General features: G+C 37.5%; 1 protein-coding gene across 1 annotated transcript; it reads right to left on the bottom strand.

Annotated features, from left to right (window-relative positions):
• Positions 1–2186: 2186 nt before the first annotated feature.
• LOC149224435 (H/ACA ribonucleoprotein complex subunit 3-like protein) lies at positions 2187–5334 on the bottom strand. The gene is made up of 3 exons (XM_089383561.1): positions 5179–5334; positions 2623–2665; positions 2187–2482 (listed from the first exon to the last, which is right to left on the bottom strand). The coding sequence occupies exons 1-3, from the start codon at positions 5317–5319 to the stop codon at positions 2400–2402; spliced, it is 267 nt and encodes an 88-aa protein (XP_089239687.1). The 5' UTR covers positions 5320–5334; the 3' UTR covers positions 2187–2399.
• Positions 5335–18122: the final 12788 nt, after the last annotated feature.

Here is an 18122-nt window from a genome sequence, read left to right as displayed (position 1 = left end):
GCTGACAATGGGAGGGAGAGGGGTTGATCATGTTAAAATCAGTCCTTCAGAATATTGCTTTATACTGGATGCACCTATACTACGTGCTAAAGGACATTTTAAAAAGAATTGACTCCATCATCGCTAGGTTCTCATTGGATCAGACCTGGTCTCCACAAAAAGATCCATTTAGTAAGTCTAAATACCCTCTCTAGGTTTGAAAAGGACAGCAGTTGGGGAATAAAGGACACAGAGAGCTTCAATAAGGCTTTAATAAACAAGAATTTATGGAGAGCATTACAAGATAAAGGAGTTTGGCAACAAGTCATTAAAGAAAAATATATGAAAAACAAACAGGTTGAGGAATGGATAGAGGAGGGGTCACCAGAGCATAAACAGGTTGAGGAATGGATAGAGGAGGGGTCACCAGAGCATAAGGGAGCATCATACATTTGGAGGAGTATGATGAGAAACAAACACTGGCTTCTTGGGAATTTGAGATGGGACGTCGGGAGGGTAAATAGGATTAAAATTGGTTTGGATGCCGTAAAAGGAATGGAGAACATACATCCCCTATCTGTCTCTCCTTGAATTTTTACATGACAAAAGATTATTTTATATGAATCAACTATGTGTTGATAAAGCCTCTTACTGTTACAGGTTTATGGATCAGCGCTTTCGATCTTAGAATGCTAGCGGCTTTCACAATGGAATGGTCCCTGTACACTTCTCATTTGTGTCATGCAAGCATACTTTTCTCTGAGAAAGAAGATAAGATTACGTGGGCTAGCAATATGGTAAACGAGAAGATAGCAGTTAAAGACATTTCTAAAATCATAACAATGGGTCGCGGCCTGGTAGATAATGCCCCATGGAATATTCCAATGAAATTGAAATGTTTCATGTGGCTGGTGATCCATAACAGGATACTTACATGGGATAATCTCCTCAAAAGAGGCTTCCAAGGTCCTAACAGGTGTTTTATGAAAAAAATGCAGAAGACGTGGATCATCTCTTTCTGACATGCCCATTTGCAGTCTCGATTTGGAGAGGAGTATTACACTCTTAACCTACAAGCAGCATAGCATTCGAGCTCCATAGATAGGTGCATTTCTCTGTGGGTTGAGGAGAACAGGACATTTCGAACATTACCCTTCTATATTCTGTGGGCATATGGAAAAGTAGGAACGAGAAGATATTTGAAAGAGACTACCCCAGATACAAGAGGCGCCTGTTTAAAGATCTCTGCATATTTTATGGAAATAGGGCCAACAAAAGAGAAGGTTAACTCGAGACAAATCCAATATAAAGAGATTTGGTCACAAAATCCAGATGATTTTTTTTAAGGAGCTTCTACTAACAGGATCTGTGGCAGGGGGGTTTTTCTTGTATAAAAGCCTGGCAACTACTTTCAATTTTGTTGGAATAGTGGTACATGGACTAATAAAAGAGCATCGCGATTAGCTCTTTGGGGGGCACTCCTATTTGCTAACTGGCTAGCTATAGAGGATTTATCAGTTTTGGGAACCCCAAAGTGATTCTGGATTGGGTACAGAGATCCACTTTTGGGCAACCTTCCCTTATCTTCTGGATGCTACGCATCAGATCTTTCATGGGATCCTTCCAGAAAGTGACTTTCAGTCATATATTCAGAGAACAGAACCAAGAGGCAGATTTTCTCTCTAAGAAGAGTTGTTTCCAAGCACCGGGAAAGATCTTCTTCACCACTTTTGACAATGGCATCCTCATCAGCACATGGAGTTTTAATTATTAAGGACATCACTGACTGTTCACTGAGAATGATCCTCATATGTCTTTTCAAGTTTTCTGTTTATTTTCTTTTCTTTTTGAAGAATGTATGGGAAATAATATAACAATGTCACTGAGAAGGAAAGTTAGAGAGGTAAGAAATCTGTAATGATGTTATAGACCTTTAGAGACGCTAGTAGATACATAGTGATTAAGATCCAAAATTATAAAATCTTCTGAGTTTCTACTGAGACTTATCTAGAACATAGAGTTACATGGACATAAGATCTGTCACTACTGCAAATGTATTTACTTTTATTTTGATTAATGGAAGTTAGGAGGTTTTTTTCTCTGAAAAATCACAAATGTTTAGCCTACAAATAAATGTGCAAAAGTATCGTATATAAGCCAATAATAATAATTAATTCTCTATCTAATCATAACCTCTTAAACAATATATTTAAATTTAAATTCCAATTCAACATCTACAACTTGTGCAAAGTAAAAAAGCATCAAAATACATCTTAAACACAAACTAGCATGAAGTTGCATCCAAAAAGGTAGGGCAAAGACTACAGAGTAAACAAAATGAATAATTAATGTTAACCCTGTAACCTCTAACCACCCTTCCTTTGTCTAGCAGAGACATAAAAACTTTGAATATTCAATTGTCAATAGCTGGGTGGGGGTTGCTGTGTTGGCAGTAAGCCAAAGCGCTTCTTCAGCAAAGTGCGATGCTTTGAGTATTTATCATCTGGAGAAAACCATGTTGTAACACAAGAAACCTCATGAGATAAAAGATTTTAAAAACATCAATGCAACAATGCTATCCTCACATATTAATGACATGACATCAAATAAAGTAGTATTATCATAAAAATAAAGGAGACATACCAGGGTGGGCTGACTGTGTTGGAGACCCTACGGGGGAATCCTTCTGCAAGAAAAAAACACATTAAATTAATGTGTGACTCAACATGTAAGTTAGTTTACGCTACATTGCATTGAATATAGAATATAAAAGCACTCATTAGTATCCCTTCATATCTACTTCCTAGCAACAGTGTGGAAGCAAACTCCACACATAAGACAACATGCCTTCAACCAAAGGTCATTTACATATCAATCTCTGCGTAATTTATGCCAAGCAACATACATGACTATCTAGTATCCAGGTTTCAAGCTTGATCAGAAAAGCATTAAAACAGGCAATCTGGGTAGCAGAGTTTAAGAGCGACGGGTTTCTGCTTGTAAGAGGCTGAATGGACTCAGATATGGAGACCTTGTTTCTGTGGAAGAAAGACCGAAATATTTTTTCTGTGGATGGAGCGAAGTTCAAGAAGGATCTTATCTCTGTAAAGATATTTTATCTTTGTTGAAGGGCAGAATCCCTAGAAGATCCGAGACCTTTTTTCTATGGAGGGTCGAAGCCCTAGAGGAGGCCAAGAACCTCAGTCTGTAAACAGAAGGGACCGAAACCAGATCTACTGCCTAGATTGAGTCTTAAGGTCTGTTTTGTTCAGATCCATAATTATTGTCTAAGTTGACCTAGGTTGACTTGTGAATATTAAAATGTACCTTTGTTGAACTGAAGAATTTCTCCTAGAAAAGATTGTTGGGTTTTCTCTCAAGTTTGGGCTTCCTAGGTGAAAATTTTGTGTCTCTTTGTATGCTAAGTGCTTGGCTGTCTCTTTATGATCCTACTGTCATTATTGCATTATGGTTAAGAACTTGTTTAAGAGATCATTGGAAGTAATTATCAGATTAGAAGATCGTGAAACATCAACATGGTATCAGAGGGATGGTAAAAAAGCAGCCTTAATAAAGTTCTAGTCCAAGTTCTGTCAACAATGCTTTTGACCAGGACAAAGAGAGACCAAAATTCTGTCTAAGGCCTTAGAAGACTATGACAAAGGGCCGATAGGTCTCAGGATTGACCTCAGGAAGGCCTCAGGACTGATTGAACAGAGGCCGAACAGCCTCAGAAGTGGCCAAGAGGTGCGAAGGCCTGTGAAATAGCTAGTGAAGTTCTTAATAATTGGACCAAGGATATCATCAACATACTTATAAGCATTCTTAAAATCCTTTTGTTATTGATGAACTTCTAAATTGTTTTTCCAATAGGGATCCTTTGGGAGGAGGATGTTGACATTGAATTCTTAATTTGGATTCCATAAATCTCTAGCTGCTTACGAATGATAATGACATAAGCTGTTGTGCAAAATCTTGGCCATGAGCAGGTCAGAGCCTGTACCAAACTAGGAGAGTGGTGATACAAGTTAAATTGTCTAAGAGGATTTGAAATCTTTTGCATCCCTGTTGATGAAAATTGTTTCACCATTGATTGCCTTTAGCTTCAAGGATTATATCAGAGGACACGCAGATAACATTTGTGGATTATATCTTCTACTTGTTGCATGTTGTAATCTATGTACTGAAGGAATTTTTCATAAGCTAATGGTTCATCTGAGGATCTAAATGTGTAGATTACAGAGGGCTTGTTTAGGCCTGCCTCTGAGGGAAGTCTGAGGATCTCTTATGATATTTGGAGAAAAGACCTACAATTGACACAAAGTCAAACTCTTGTTCACTATCTATGCAACAAATTCCAGGTGATCAATGAGAGGTTTGAAATGATATGATGGCATCCAATATTGACTACAACAGGATAAATTTGCACATGTCAAGTTTGATGAAATTTTGGGCTTCGGGTTTGTAAGCCCTAGAAGACCTGAAGCAAATCCTGAGTTAATTCTAAATTCTGTGGCATTATTGAAGTCGTGGCATAAAATCAAATATTTTGAATCAAAACCTGAGCCCCGTTCTAAATTGATCTTTAGACTTTTGTTGTAGCGAGTTTGTGCTTGTTGCTGTTCAAGGGTTCATTAATAAACTGATGTTTAACTTGCCATGGCTATGTTGAGCTCATAATGATGCCATTGACTATAGTAAGATTGTTGGCTGTGTCATGATTAATGTACTTAAGTATGCTGAGTGAAAGGCTGCCTGAGCTAAGATGACAATTGTTGCCATGATGACCAGGAAGAGGTTTTATACTGCGATGTGTATTGCTCTATCCAAGAATCTTTTTTACTAAAGCCTGCTACTGCCAGTTTTGTTGAAACAGGAAGGGTATTTGGAAGAATCATTTATAGCAGGAGTGCTAACATTATGGCCTAACAGAAAAATGACTGATTTAGTACTAAAGCAGCAAGATTGATAGTAATCAAAAGGACAACTTGGTACAAAAATTGAAAATCCTAGACCTATATTCAACATTATAGGTCTTGATTAAGGTACTAAAGACTGGTGATACCAAAAAAAATGGAGTTTCCACCTCCTGCACCTTTCACGCCATATAACTATTGTGAATGGAAGTGAAGGATTCTACTTTAACGTGTAGACTTTCTCTCAAAGCAGAAGCCAGAGGGCTTAAAGAATGAGACTTACCTTTAACGTGTAGACTTTCTCTCCATTTTCATTGATATAAAACATGAGATACATTGCTGCTGGTGCGGGGTCTTCGGAATCACTCCAAATGTGTGTTTGTATGACTGTCTGTAAATTATGAGGTAGAGGCGCCAGAAGCATCTCAGTTGAATGCTGAAAAGGACAATTTAGAACAACATTATTTGAACATTTGTTTAGTTTGATTTGCACTCTATCTAAACATTTGTTTAGCTTGATTTGCACTTTATCTAAGAAGAAGTCATATAAATATCCAAAAGACAAAATAATCAGCTGTGAATAAGAGTCATATATGTCTGGAAGGGTTTGTTAAAAGAAATGTAGAGAGCTATGTAGGAGGCTCTTTCTCAGATTCAGCTCGTGAATCTAGGAGCCAAAACCAAGTCAGAGTTAAACACTGAGAGTCTGAATATAGCTAAAGCATAAGTTTGAGCAAGAGCCAAAGCCAAGCGACAAGATCTGAAACCCACAGGACCCAGATTAAGCATGTGGAAAGTAAAGATAAAGATCCAGTTGATGGGGCCATCAACTAAAGAAGGAAGGTCTGATCTGTAATCATACCTGTAACTAATTATTAAATATGGACATTAATGCCACTCCTGTAGCAGAGTAGCCCATAAAGGGTTTCCCAGAGATCATTTTTACCATATGCACGAAGGTAAATGGGGCGCTGCCATTGGGAGGATGCAACACCTGCTGCAAGAAGAAGACCAACAATGGAGAAAAATGTTGTGGTCAATGCATGCAACACCGGCTGGAGGAATCTGAATCCAAAACCAAGCCAGATCTGCCAAACCAGAGGGTTGAACAAACACGAGAGTTTGAGCTACAACCACAGCCCAAGATCTGGTCGCCACAGGTAGGCCCATTGAAGGAGAAGAGAGGAATCTTGCTTATGGGGGCCATAAACTTGATGCAAGGTCTCGTACCTTGAAATAATTACTCAACACAGCGACATGGGCATTCATGCCATACTAGCAGTACAGTCCCCTTCAAATGGTGGGAGGAAGATCAACTTTGGACATTAGGGTTTCTTAAAAAGAAGCATTGTGGTATATGGAGGGCGGGAACTAAAAACAATGGTTTCGAGACTACCCACTCCATTTTGAAATTTACCTGCACAGTGTCCAACAGATTTCATCCAAGATCGTGCATAAACTGAGAAACCTCTGCAATTTCTAGTTTTTTGTCATAGAAATCCTGGCAATTTCCAGTTTTCCGTCACGGAAGTCCTCGCAGTTAAAACCCAAAATCATTAAAAACAAATCATTGAAAACTAAAAACAATCGAGACTACACAGTCCATTTTGAAATTTATGCCCTTGCCATTTGAAATTTACCTGCACAATGGCCAGGAGATTCAAGCAAAATCGTGGACGATTGGATGATTGAACTGCACAATGGCCAGGAGATTCAAGCAAGATCCTGGACGATTGAAATTTATGAGCAGATTCAAGAAAGCGGACATGGATTCGTAGAACAGTGTTTCATAAAACCTACGGAAGTCGTTATTTATATGGTTTCAAGGAAGGTAAGATAGGGATAGTTTCAGTTATAACAAGAACTTTAATCTAATGGTTGTAAATATTTTAATCGTCTAACATGAAATCAGATGGATCATAGCAAGACAGGGAAGGCAAGTGGAAAGTTGATACATCAGATGTAATATTAAACTAGCATTTGCACCTAATGTTGCAAAGGAAACGCCGTAAGGCATAGTGTGTGGAAGAATATTGAAATGTGAATGGGCTTTTTTGAAAGCAGGGCTCGATGATTCCGAGTTTTAATTTGAGGAAGCCATGCCAAAAACCGTTGAAATGGAATGCAAGTAGCCATAAATATCCATTGAACTTGTTTAGAGACCTTTGTTTGTATTTGGTAAAAATTGCGTAGTTAAACGTGAAGGTAAACGAATGAATTCACACGAACAACAACTGGGTATCCATATTGATTTGGATAGGGTTATTTAAGAAATCATTATTCAAACGGGAAATTAATTTAATATGAAGATATATTGAAAACATGTATTATATTCATTAAAATCAATTGATTTTGTTAACAAAATATGTTAGAACCCATTGACAATGAATTGGTTGTGAGGACATAAACTATCAAAATGGTATTTGATCTTGAAACATTCTTTTCTAAGTTTGAAATGGAAAATACAAATAGTTGTGATGACATAAACCATCAAAATGGTATTTGATCTTGAAACATCCTTTTTTAAGTTTGAAATGGAAAATACAAATAGTGAATTGTAACATAAGAGGTTCGAGAAGGAATATAATATTCTAAAGAACATTGTGCTTGTCATTCCATATTTGAAGTTCTATCAAAACAAGTTGGAGGCATTGAAGACCTAAAGAAGCAGTAATGGACCTGCAAAATGTATATTTTGTTAGAATTAGTAATATGTAAATCAGTTGTGGAAATTTATTACTAATACTTTGCAGGTGAGTTGTGTTAAAATGAATTTGGAATGAATGGAAATGAAGTTACCTTTGCCATGGGGATTTATATATTGTTAGTGGAAGATGCACGGTGAATAATGGCATATTGAACACCATTGGAGGTTTTTGCGTAGTTGGAGATGCATAATTTTTGCTTGCCATTCTACTTGTAGTTGCTTAGGTAAGCTATTTCTGAGTCCATGTGTCTTGTTGCAAAAGAAAGAAAATGTTAGAATGGGATGTATAGATAATATAAAGACATTCTAATATTTGCTTAATTATTAATTGAAAGATATGAAAAGTATGTTATGAAATAGAATGAGGTAAATAAATGGAGGAAATCTTTTGGTGATGTTAAAGTATGGGTTGGAGCAGATTATCTGGAGGCGGCATTGAACGGAGAATTTCTTCTGCGTGTTTTCTACGAGCAATGTTTTTGTTGTCCTTCATTTTACCGTAACGATCGAAACTGAATGCAGGGCTAATCCGAAGATCTTGTAGAGAAGGTACTCTTGAAATTTCTGTGAATGTGAGACATTGACGTTCTGTTTTTCCAATGTCAATTGTTGCTTTTGGAAGTGTCATACCTTGAGATTTATGTATGGTTAAATCCCAAGCCATCTTCAGTGGAATTTGTGCACGTCCATTTCTTTTTACTGCTGGAATAGGCAAGTGAGTGGGGTTTCTTTCATCCCAAGGAGGCCCGATGTATTGTATAAATTTCTGTTTTCCCACCCCGGTTTTCAGTTTCACCTTATTTCTCCCATGTAGTTAAATGCCCTTTCCCATAACCATACATTTAACAAGCTGAAAAAATAAATATTGCTGAAAACACAAATTCTGGAAATTTTACAGAATGCTGGAAATTGCAGAAATAAAAATCAGCAATAATAAACAGCCTTTAAAACACATTTAAACATTGAGATTTTTGGTCAACTTGACCCTGGAAAAACCCCCTACAACTCTTGGGGAAAACCAGTTTGAGAGCTCTTCTTTATTTCTGGAAAATGCCTTTTTACAATGAGAAAATTTTCAGCAAAAAATCAGCAAAACAAATTTTTCCAGCAAGCAAACTTATCTGTTTTTCAGCTAACAGACAATCTGGAAAATGCGCTGTACGAGTTGTACGGACCGTACGGATGTACAGACTGTACGGACGTACGGATGTACAGACCGTACGGACTGTATGGATGGCCGTACGGACTGTACGGACATACCTCGAAATTTGTGCAGAAAATCGCCTCCTCGATATTCGTGCCTGAAAATCAGTTTTTCCTTGTTTGCTCACAAAAATCTGCCTTTTTTCTGCTTGTTCTTTGAGCTGTACGGATTTGTTGAAGTGCTACCTTGGTATGTGTGCCAAACTGCTGCCTCTTTCTCCTCCTTGCCCAGAAATCTCCCTTGCTCTCTTGCTCTCCTTCTCCCAATCTGCTCATGAAAGAATGAATGATCTTTTCCTCCTCTTCCTCCCTTAACCCAACCCTAAGTGACTTTTGGGTGATCCCTAAATCCAATGGCTGAAATAGATTTAGATCAATGGCTGAGATTAAATGCTCATTTAAATCTCACTTTCTATTTTTTAATTCACCCCACTTTAATAAAGACCCACTTAGTCATTTATTTCCAAAGTCACTTTTCCTTTCTAATTTTTCATTGACTTTATAAAAGTCACTTTAAAATTAGACTTAGTAACTTTATCACTTAAAGTCACTTTTAAATTAGATTTAACTTTATAAAAAATTATAAAGTTACTTTAGGAGAAAAATTAAATTCTTTTGGACACTTTTCCCTAGGCCAAAGATCAAAGCCTAAGGGAACCACCTGTCCTCCGGTACCAAATTTCAACATGTATTTGGGAAAATCTACGACAAATGTTGGAATTTGTGGTGGTGCAGTTGATTCTTTGTAAAAGATGGTTACAATTTCTCCGAGGGAACCATTAACAAGTCCAGCTGAAACCCAAAGCTTGGAAGTTAACATAACTTTTTCGCCATTGCATAGTAATACAATTCGCTCAAGTTGCTCGTCTTCTGAGGAAATGTTGGAATATGTGTTGTCATCTTCAGCAATGGATCTTGCGATTGGAGTGTTTGGATATTTCGTCATTTGCTTATTATGGACCATTGTTTGAGCATTTGTTGGAAATAGATGCATGGAATCATGGAATGAACATATTTCATCTTCTGATAAAAAGGAATCTGTGCACGGCATGAGTATGTTGTAGTCGTCGATTGTTGGATTTTCATCTCTAATGTTCTGGAGAATGTTCCTGAAAGTAACCTGTGCGATGTTGTCACCTTGTTGATGAAATATTGTGTCTAATGTGATCACTGTGTTGAAGGTGTTCCACAGTGCGCTTCCGTGGCTTGTCCCGGCATATAGAGGTATGTCTTTGACGGGTGGTAGTTGATCGAGATCACCAACCAATATAATGGAACAACCACTGGAAGGAGTGTTTCTTTGCTGTGGAAATGCCTCTCGAAGACATTCATCAATATGGCTGAGAAGCTTTGGCCCAATGAAGCTCATTTCATCGATTAGTATGTACCTTATATGCTTGAGTTCTTCTTGGAATTTTGCAAGAGCATTACCTTCTAAGGGCATAAGATCTTTTATAGGAAGGTGCAGAGCAGAATAGATTGTTGATGCTTGTATGTTGAAGGCAGCAACCCCTGTAGGGGCGAGGAGCATGATCGGTGAAGGTTCTGGGCTTGCAAGGCTTATGAGAATATCTTTGATGCAATTGATAAGGAGGGATTTTCCTGTACCAGCAGTGCCTTGTATTATCATTTTGAGAGCAGTTAAATAGTCCTTCTTAGCAAAATGATTAGAAATAACATTTAGAGCTTTTCTTTGCATTAGAGATAATGTAGTAAGGGCCACCAGGATATGTTGATGTGTTTGAAGAATGCGTTGGATGGAGCGGCTATTCTCAATGAATTGTATGGCATTATTTTGTAGATCTAATGGGATAGTGGTATGATTCCAGTTATGGTTGTCATCAAAGCCACGAAGACCAAGCATGTCAAGGTCATTTATGAGAAGCTCATTTGTAGGGTGTAATTGGGAAAGTAATTCCCATTCATTTATTTCCATGGTGTCTGGAGGATTGGTTTCATGAATAGTTGAGGTATCATTTGCGACAGATTCAATATCAGATAGTGTGCGGTGTTGATGCCAAGGTTTGTAGAATGGACGAAATGTTTGCCAATTTGTGATGAATTCTGCAGCAGAATCTCCTATATCTTGTACGATATGGCGAAAAGGTTTGTATAGCATAAGTTCAACTCTGTAAAAGTCAGCGTAGCAAGGTTCAGTTGTGGATGGTATGGAGGAGTAATGTGGTATGACCCGAACAATTGCGACAAGGATCATATGACCAGGATCTTGCTAATTCTATAAGTGATGTGGATTCTAGGGTAGAAGGGCGCTGGATATATGTATCTATGATGTGTGGGGATGTAGTGGAGGTGGTGTTCGTTGGTGGAAGGCGCATAAGAATTTTTTGGTTTACATTTAAAGAAATGAATGGTCGACTACATAATGTTAATGGTAATTTTTGTAGCATATGGCAAGTTTCTTGTGCTCCAATGTCACGATCAAAAAGGGTTTCTGCAAGAAATTTTCGAAATGCGGATGTTATTGGGTCAGCAATGGGTGAAGCGAGGACAATTCTATGTAGCATGTGGTGGAAGCTTTCAGATTTTTTTTTTGCTTTGGATGCATATTTGGCAATATATTTTTGTACAGCGTGTATGGAGAGTACTGGTTGGCAGTCAACATTTGCACGCCAAATGGATCGGATGGTATGGTTATGGCTATTGAGTTGATCATCGTTGCGAGCAGGGGTCTATGTTTTTTGGCCATTGGAATCAATGAATAAGGCCGATTTTGGATGTAATTCCCATGGTGCTTTATAACGACATTGGAATGAGGATCCATTTTTTTTTAGGCATGTGCTTTCTGAGCATTTTGTGTGACGTTCAACACAATTGATGAGCTGTTCATAGTCATTGAAAGGATTGTTTCTGAAGATTTGCAGTGTGGACAATAGACAAGGGTCTTTGGGATTTGTCCAAGCAATTGGTTGGTTTTAAGTTGAAGGAGTCTGAGGGTTCCAAGTGGAAATATATTTGTCGAAGAACTGCCTTGTAATATCGACTGCTTCTGTGTCTTCCCAGTTGAGGTTTTCCATATCAGGTGCATTTTCTATCCAAAGGAAACCATGGATGTGTGCAGATCCCCTATGTTGCCATTCATACCTGTCAAGTATGCGTTTTTGTAAGATAATTTTGTAATAGGTGAGGAATGTTGTATCGAGTTTTTGAAAAAAAAATGTGGTAGAATGCGTACCTGTACCAGTAATCTTTTGTCTTCAAGTGTTTCTGCAAGATAATCTCACGAAATGCTGTGAATCTATGGTGCATATATAGTGATGTTAAATGTGGGTTAGAGATAATGTTATAATTTCTCCACTTTTGTTGTTTTGCAATATCAGAAGGTTGACATCCGGGCATGATTGCATGAAGATCAGGCCATTTTGTATCAGCTGCACTTAATGTGAAGAAGAACATCGGGCAACCGAGTTGAGATATCATGTCTGTTAGTTCATTTTTAGCTTTGTGCCAAAATGATCTTGTTCCACGTAAAGAGCTACCGAATCGCATGACTTTCTCTGCCAATTGCTCATCTAGAAATTGTTCTTATCGGATGTTCAGATCTTCAATAGATATTGGGAAGTTATCTGTGATGTTCTTTTTCATGAAAATCGATGTTGTTGCTTGACTGCGATGTCGCATCATGAGATTATATATGTAATAACGAAAGCGTGGGTGCTTTCCAAATCTGTTATCATAGGAATGTATGAGATGAAGTGCATATTCATGTAACTGGATTGTTTTCATTCTTGCCTGATTTGGCATTGCAGCTCCTATTGGAAAAAGGGTGGGGAAAGCCATAGAGAGTAGACCTTTTGTGTTGTATTCATTGATTGGTGATAAACCAATTGTTGGCCACTCAATTGTAGTATCAGATTGGTGGTTTTAAGCATGTAAATAATGGCGGATTTCCTGGATTTCTGTATTTGTATTAGGTATGATGGGTACGAATGATGATGTTTGGTTTACGGATGGGTTTGCAAAATCTTTGGTGAGCTAATGTGGTGGTTCAAGTGAAAGGTGGACAGTGTTTCTGTAGTATTGGAATGGTGAAGGGAGGAGGAGACATCGGTGGGGATTGCTGGTAAGGATGACAGTGCATTGTTATCAATACGAACATTCTGATAGTATGGGTCATTTTCCAATTTGTATTCTAATGCAGCGAGAACACGATGTCTATTGACAATGAAATCATAAGCCTTATGGTCATTACTATGACGAGTGACAATTAGGATGTCCAAGTTTTTAACATGTCATGGCAACATGTTTGCGATTTTTGTAATGTCTTGAGGAAACAAATTGTGTGGCCACTGTATTTATATTGGCCACCACGTGCATGTGTTACTTGCAGTAGAGGGTTAACCCTAGCAATGAGCATTTCTTCTATTTGTGAAAGAGATGTAAGGATAGCTGGTTGAGGACCAAGGTCCATGTTGCTTGATAATGAAAAGCGATGACCCTTTGTTTCAGAGACGCATCTGGAGCAGCAATACATGTGGTTGGAATTTCGGCTATGTATTCCAGGATATGATTCAAGACAAATGGAGCATGGGCATTTAGGTGGAAGTTTATCAATCTTTGCACGGAAATCTCGATGTGCTTGATTAGTATAAACGTTGCTGAAAGCATGTGCGAAGGAGGGGTTAGGGCAATGAGGTATGGATGTATTTGTTTGAGAGGTTTGCTGAGAAGATAAAGAGTTTGATAATTGCAAGGGAGGATTGTTTTCGGGGTGGGCCATTTCAGACGAGGAATGTTGGTTTTCCTTCTGTTTTTTGTGTTTTTGACATTCTCTGATGTCTTTTTTTGCCTGATAAAGCTCACGGTGACGTGCATTTATTCGTTCTTTATTTGTTGCATAGTATCTTCAAGCACATTCATCATTAGAAGAAGAAGCCATTCGCAAAATTTATGGTACCTATAAGCAAGAGAGGGGAAAAGAAGAATGTTATTTGGAGACAACAACCATGTTATTGTATGAAAGCGAAAGAAGGGAAAAAAAATTAAGTTTTGAATAGTTTTATGTGAATTTTTTATTTGAATAATGTGTTTGAAAGAACATATTAGTATTTTTTCTTTATACATGTAGATAGTTTCATGTGTAATGCAGCAAGTTACCTCACTTTTTAAAAGAAAGAAGATGATAAAAGAAAAAAAAGAATGTGAATTTGTCTACTCACATAATGCTAGATACAATGGAGGACGAATACTTATTTCAATGGTATATAAGAAAATTTCGTAAGAAGGCATGCAACAGTATATCGTGTAAAATTGTATTTATAAAATTGGACAATAGGAATTGTCAAAAAGCAAGGAATACATTTTGCGATATTTATCTACAATATCGAGATGTTCTGAATTTCTCGAAGGATGTTGTTGCATTCTGTCATGAAATGCAACTTTTCTTCTTTTATGATAACGCATTTCAATCGTGGTACTCCTTTAAAAGTTTATGTCTTCACTGATAGTGTGAAGATATGATCTGTCCATAGAGCTTTAGAGACAATTTCCTTGATCAGTTCTGGATCTGAAGATAATAAATAAAAGTCTTTGGCATTATTTCCAAGACTTGTAGATCCCGCGTCTTCGAAAGCAAAAGTTGAAGCTAATTCACCAGTGTGATCTTGTATGTCGATTTTCAATAAGTATCTATAATCACAGTCACTTACTTCAGTGTTGCATTTTGGGCAGAACCACATCCCTGTATTTTGTGGAATAAGTTTTTTCATGCATTTTTTCCCATCAACGATCGACGGGCAAGAAATGTAGTAAAAACTATCCATCCCAATTTTTGTTATTGTGCCCTTTAATTGGAAAAATGTTGGTTTCTCTAAGGAATCCATACTGTAAATATCAACAATTGTTATTTTTTTTTGTTGATGGCCAAAAGGAGATCTTGTTGTCAAAGATGTAGAAGTTGCAGTCGAACCTTCTTTTTTAAACCATGACTTTAGCGTATGGGCCTCTTCAATGTCAGGATCTACAAGAATAATGGATCTCGTTGTAGTGCCGACATTTTTTCCATTAAATTCTCCAACACGCGCAAATTTGATTGCAATGATGGGGTTATTCCCTGTAGAACATAGGGAGGAGATTTCCTGTGACACGGCATTAAAATTATCTCCGCAAAAGATTGCATCTATGTTATACCCTGACATGTCTTGAAGTTGTACTATTTGTTTATTAACTTCAGAGCCGTCTTTTCTATGTATAGTGCATACACTGGAAATGTCTGTGACAATACCAAGAATATCAACAATGGAGTTGACGTTTGTTGCTCTGATACCATTAATTGATTTTATATTGAATTGCATTGTTGGATTATGTTTTTTTCGCTGGCAACATGTTCTATGGTAGATGTTGCATTCAACAAAATTTCCTAGTCATTGTTCAAGTGGTTGTATTGCTTATTAGCCATTTTTACATTCCCTTTAGAGACAATGTAGACATTTCCATTTTGGATTTTGTCGAAAAAATAATCTGCGACATTGTTGAAACACGTAATATGTATTTCTCCACCCTCTGTATTGAACAGGTCAAAATTGAACACTTTACCGGGTCCGTATTGATTCTGAAATTGTCGAAGAGTTGTTTTCCTTTGGACGTATCCTTTTATGCACCAATTTGAGTGGTAAGGATTTAACGATTTGATGGGAATTTGAACTGGCAAAACGGATGGAGTTGGAGTAGTTGGAAGAGGGTAGTGTCTTTTTGATAAAGGATCTGGGTTCGATGAGGATGGAGTGTTTTCATCAGATGTGATCAGGATACTCATAGTTTTTGGATTGCCAATTAAGGGTGCAAATGAAGTAGAAATTTCAAAGTCTATTAGCTTTATAGACCTACACGACAAATGAGAGTCATAGGAATAATTGTTAGAAGCGGATGTGTTATAAATAAAAATGTTAAATTTGAAATAAGAAATTTATAACAAACTTACGTTGATGGACCGATAGCTGAGGTAGTCCAACTTTTAACATTTATAACAGAACCCTTTTGTAGCAAGCTTGTTGCTACGAGATCATTGAAATCTTTTGGAAGCATGATGTGTTTCTTATGTGTTCCGTCTGAAATTGCAGTACGATATCGTGGAGTTGAATTTGCATTGATTGTATTGGTTCAAGTTCAACAATTTTTAGGTATGGTCGAATATGAGTTGATCCAGATAAAATTGAGGAAATTGCATTCTGAGTGAGGTTTGTTGTCATTTTCTGGTACAAAACAAAACACAAAAATGTTGTTTTCTTTGCGTAAGATGTTTAATATTCATTACATTCCTATAACATTACTTGAAAATATATGAATTAAAGGGCAAAGGGCAATAAGCATGTTCAATTTGTTTCTAAATGAGTGGTTATCTAAGCTTGTAAACATAATGAAGAAAGATATTTATTACAATAACTTTTATATGATCATTTTTTTGAAACATAGTTAAAATTGCAAATTAACAATTTCAGAAACCTACACATGTTAGAAACAATCAGATAGGGCATGATGATTGAGTTTCCCGTGCCAAATAATGTATACATTTTTTAGGGAATTTGGCAGCAATAACACCAGAGCTACGTTGGAGCTACGTTGTAGGTTTTGTATTGGGCAAATTTGTATTGTGGAATTTGGGTTTTGCATGAGTATTTTTGTTTCCAGAGAAAATAAATGTTGTACATAATGGTGGAGAGAAGTTGTGCAATTGCATAGAATGCAATGATAGGTGGCTAAGCTCAGCTTAGGTCCAATGACAAAGCACTGAAACTATTTAATGCAATGCCTATGCTAGATGAGGTTACATAAAATCATGTAATTTTAGGATTTGTAATTTGATGATATGCACAGAATGGGTAATGCCATGAGGCCCTAAATGTTTTTGGTGAAATAAGTAGCTTGTTTCTAAGCCAAACAACTTCAGCTTTGGCACCATTGTCAAGGCCTGCGTTGGGTAATGCCATGAGGCCCGAAATGTTTTAGGTCAAATGAGGAGAGTGTTTTTAAACCAAACAACTTCACCTTTGGCACCATTCTGGAACATCTAAAAGCTCTGAACAGCTTACCTGCCTAGTACTTAGTATGTTGTACGGGCCTGGAATAGATGTTTTTAATCCTCAGGATCATTTGGCATTTGTTTAGTTGACATATTCACAAACAAAGAAAGGACAGCTCTTGTGAAAGCTAGATGAGAGGATAAAATGAAGTATGTCATTCAAAAGAGTAAAGGAATATGCAATAGCCAAAAGTAGTGCTAGAAAGGAACGACAAACGGGGAGACCAGTCCCTTAAGATCCGTGGGGTGTAAGGACAATCTCGATGATTGTGATTTCCTTTGCAAATGACACATGGAGATTTAGGTTTGGATGGTGCAATGTGTGGATTTTCGCCAGATGATGCATGGTTGCCCCCTTTCGTTGTTGGCTTCTTCTTCTTCTTCTCCTTCATTTTCTTCTTCTTCTCAGTTACTTGGTTTTTAGTTTGACTAGTTTCACCAAGTGAAGAGGAAGAAGGAGAGGGAGAAACAAACGAAGTAGAAGGTTGGGGGGTAACTCTAGTATCATCTGGTTGCTAATTTGATTGCTCAAGAATCACGGTGTTTTGAACGACAGAGGTCGAGAAAAGCTATACTGGCGGGCCAATTGCAAGCCCTGGAAGGGACAATGTAGCCATATGAGGTGCACCAACATTTCCCCTAGAGGAAAAGGGAGTAGGATTCCCCCAAGGGGAAATCCTTGATTGGTGGACTCCATTTTCTCAACCTAAGACCAATGAGGGAACAATGATGTTATTCTGATTTAAATAAATTTTATGACGCTTTGACACAACTTGCTTTTTCAATTTTTAAGAGTCGAGAAAAAGCTAAAGATGACTCTAGTCGCCTTCAATTTTTAATGAGCCTGAAGTGACAAGTTCTCAGATGGACCTTTTCTTTTAAGGAGTCTGAAAAGGAACAAAAGTGACTACTCTGGAAATCTAGATAGGGGGATTACCAAGCCAATTGCAAAACTGCATAATACTTTTTATGGTACGGCAGTCAATCTTCCCAAATGATGTGTTCAGTGCATTGCGATCGATAGGGCTACAGATACGGCTTCCTAAGGATAAAGGATATAGCCTATTGTGGTCTCCCAATATATACTCAACGGTACATGGGAGCACAAGTCCGTATTGGCACTTGTCATCTCAAAGAGGAGGAATCACCCAACCTACGATGAAACCTATAGTTACCAGGCTTTACGACGCTGGAATACGTCTCTAGCCTAGACTTCTAAATGTTGTGCATTGGGTTCCAAAGCGTTTTTATGTTTATTAAAATTTATTTTACAGTTGATCTT

This window comes from Pinus tabuliformis, chromosome Q, assembly GCF_031772625.1.
Source record: "Pinus tabuliformis cultivar Carrire ecotype Pingquan chromosome Q, CPIR1, whole genome shotgun sequence".
Classification (NCBI taxonomy): Eukaryota; Viridiplantae; Streptophyta; class Pinopsida; order Pinales; family Pinaceae; genus Pinus; species Pinus tabuliformis.
Note: the sequence above shows the minus strand (reverse complement) of the source record. Positions and strands in the feature narration are given on the sequence as shown.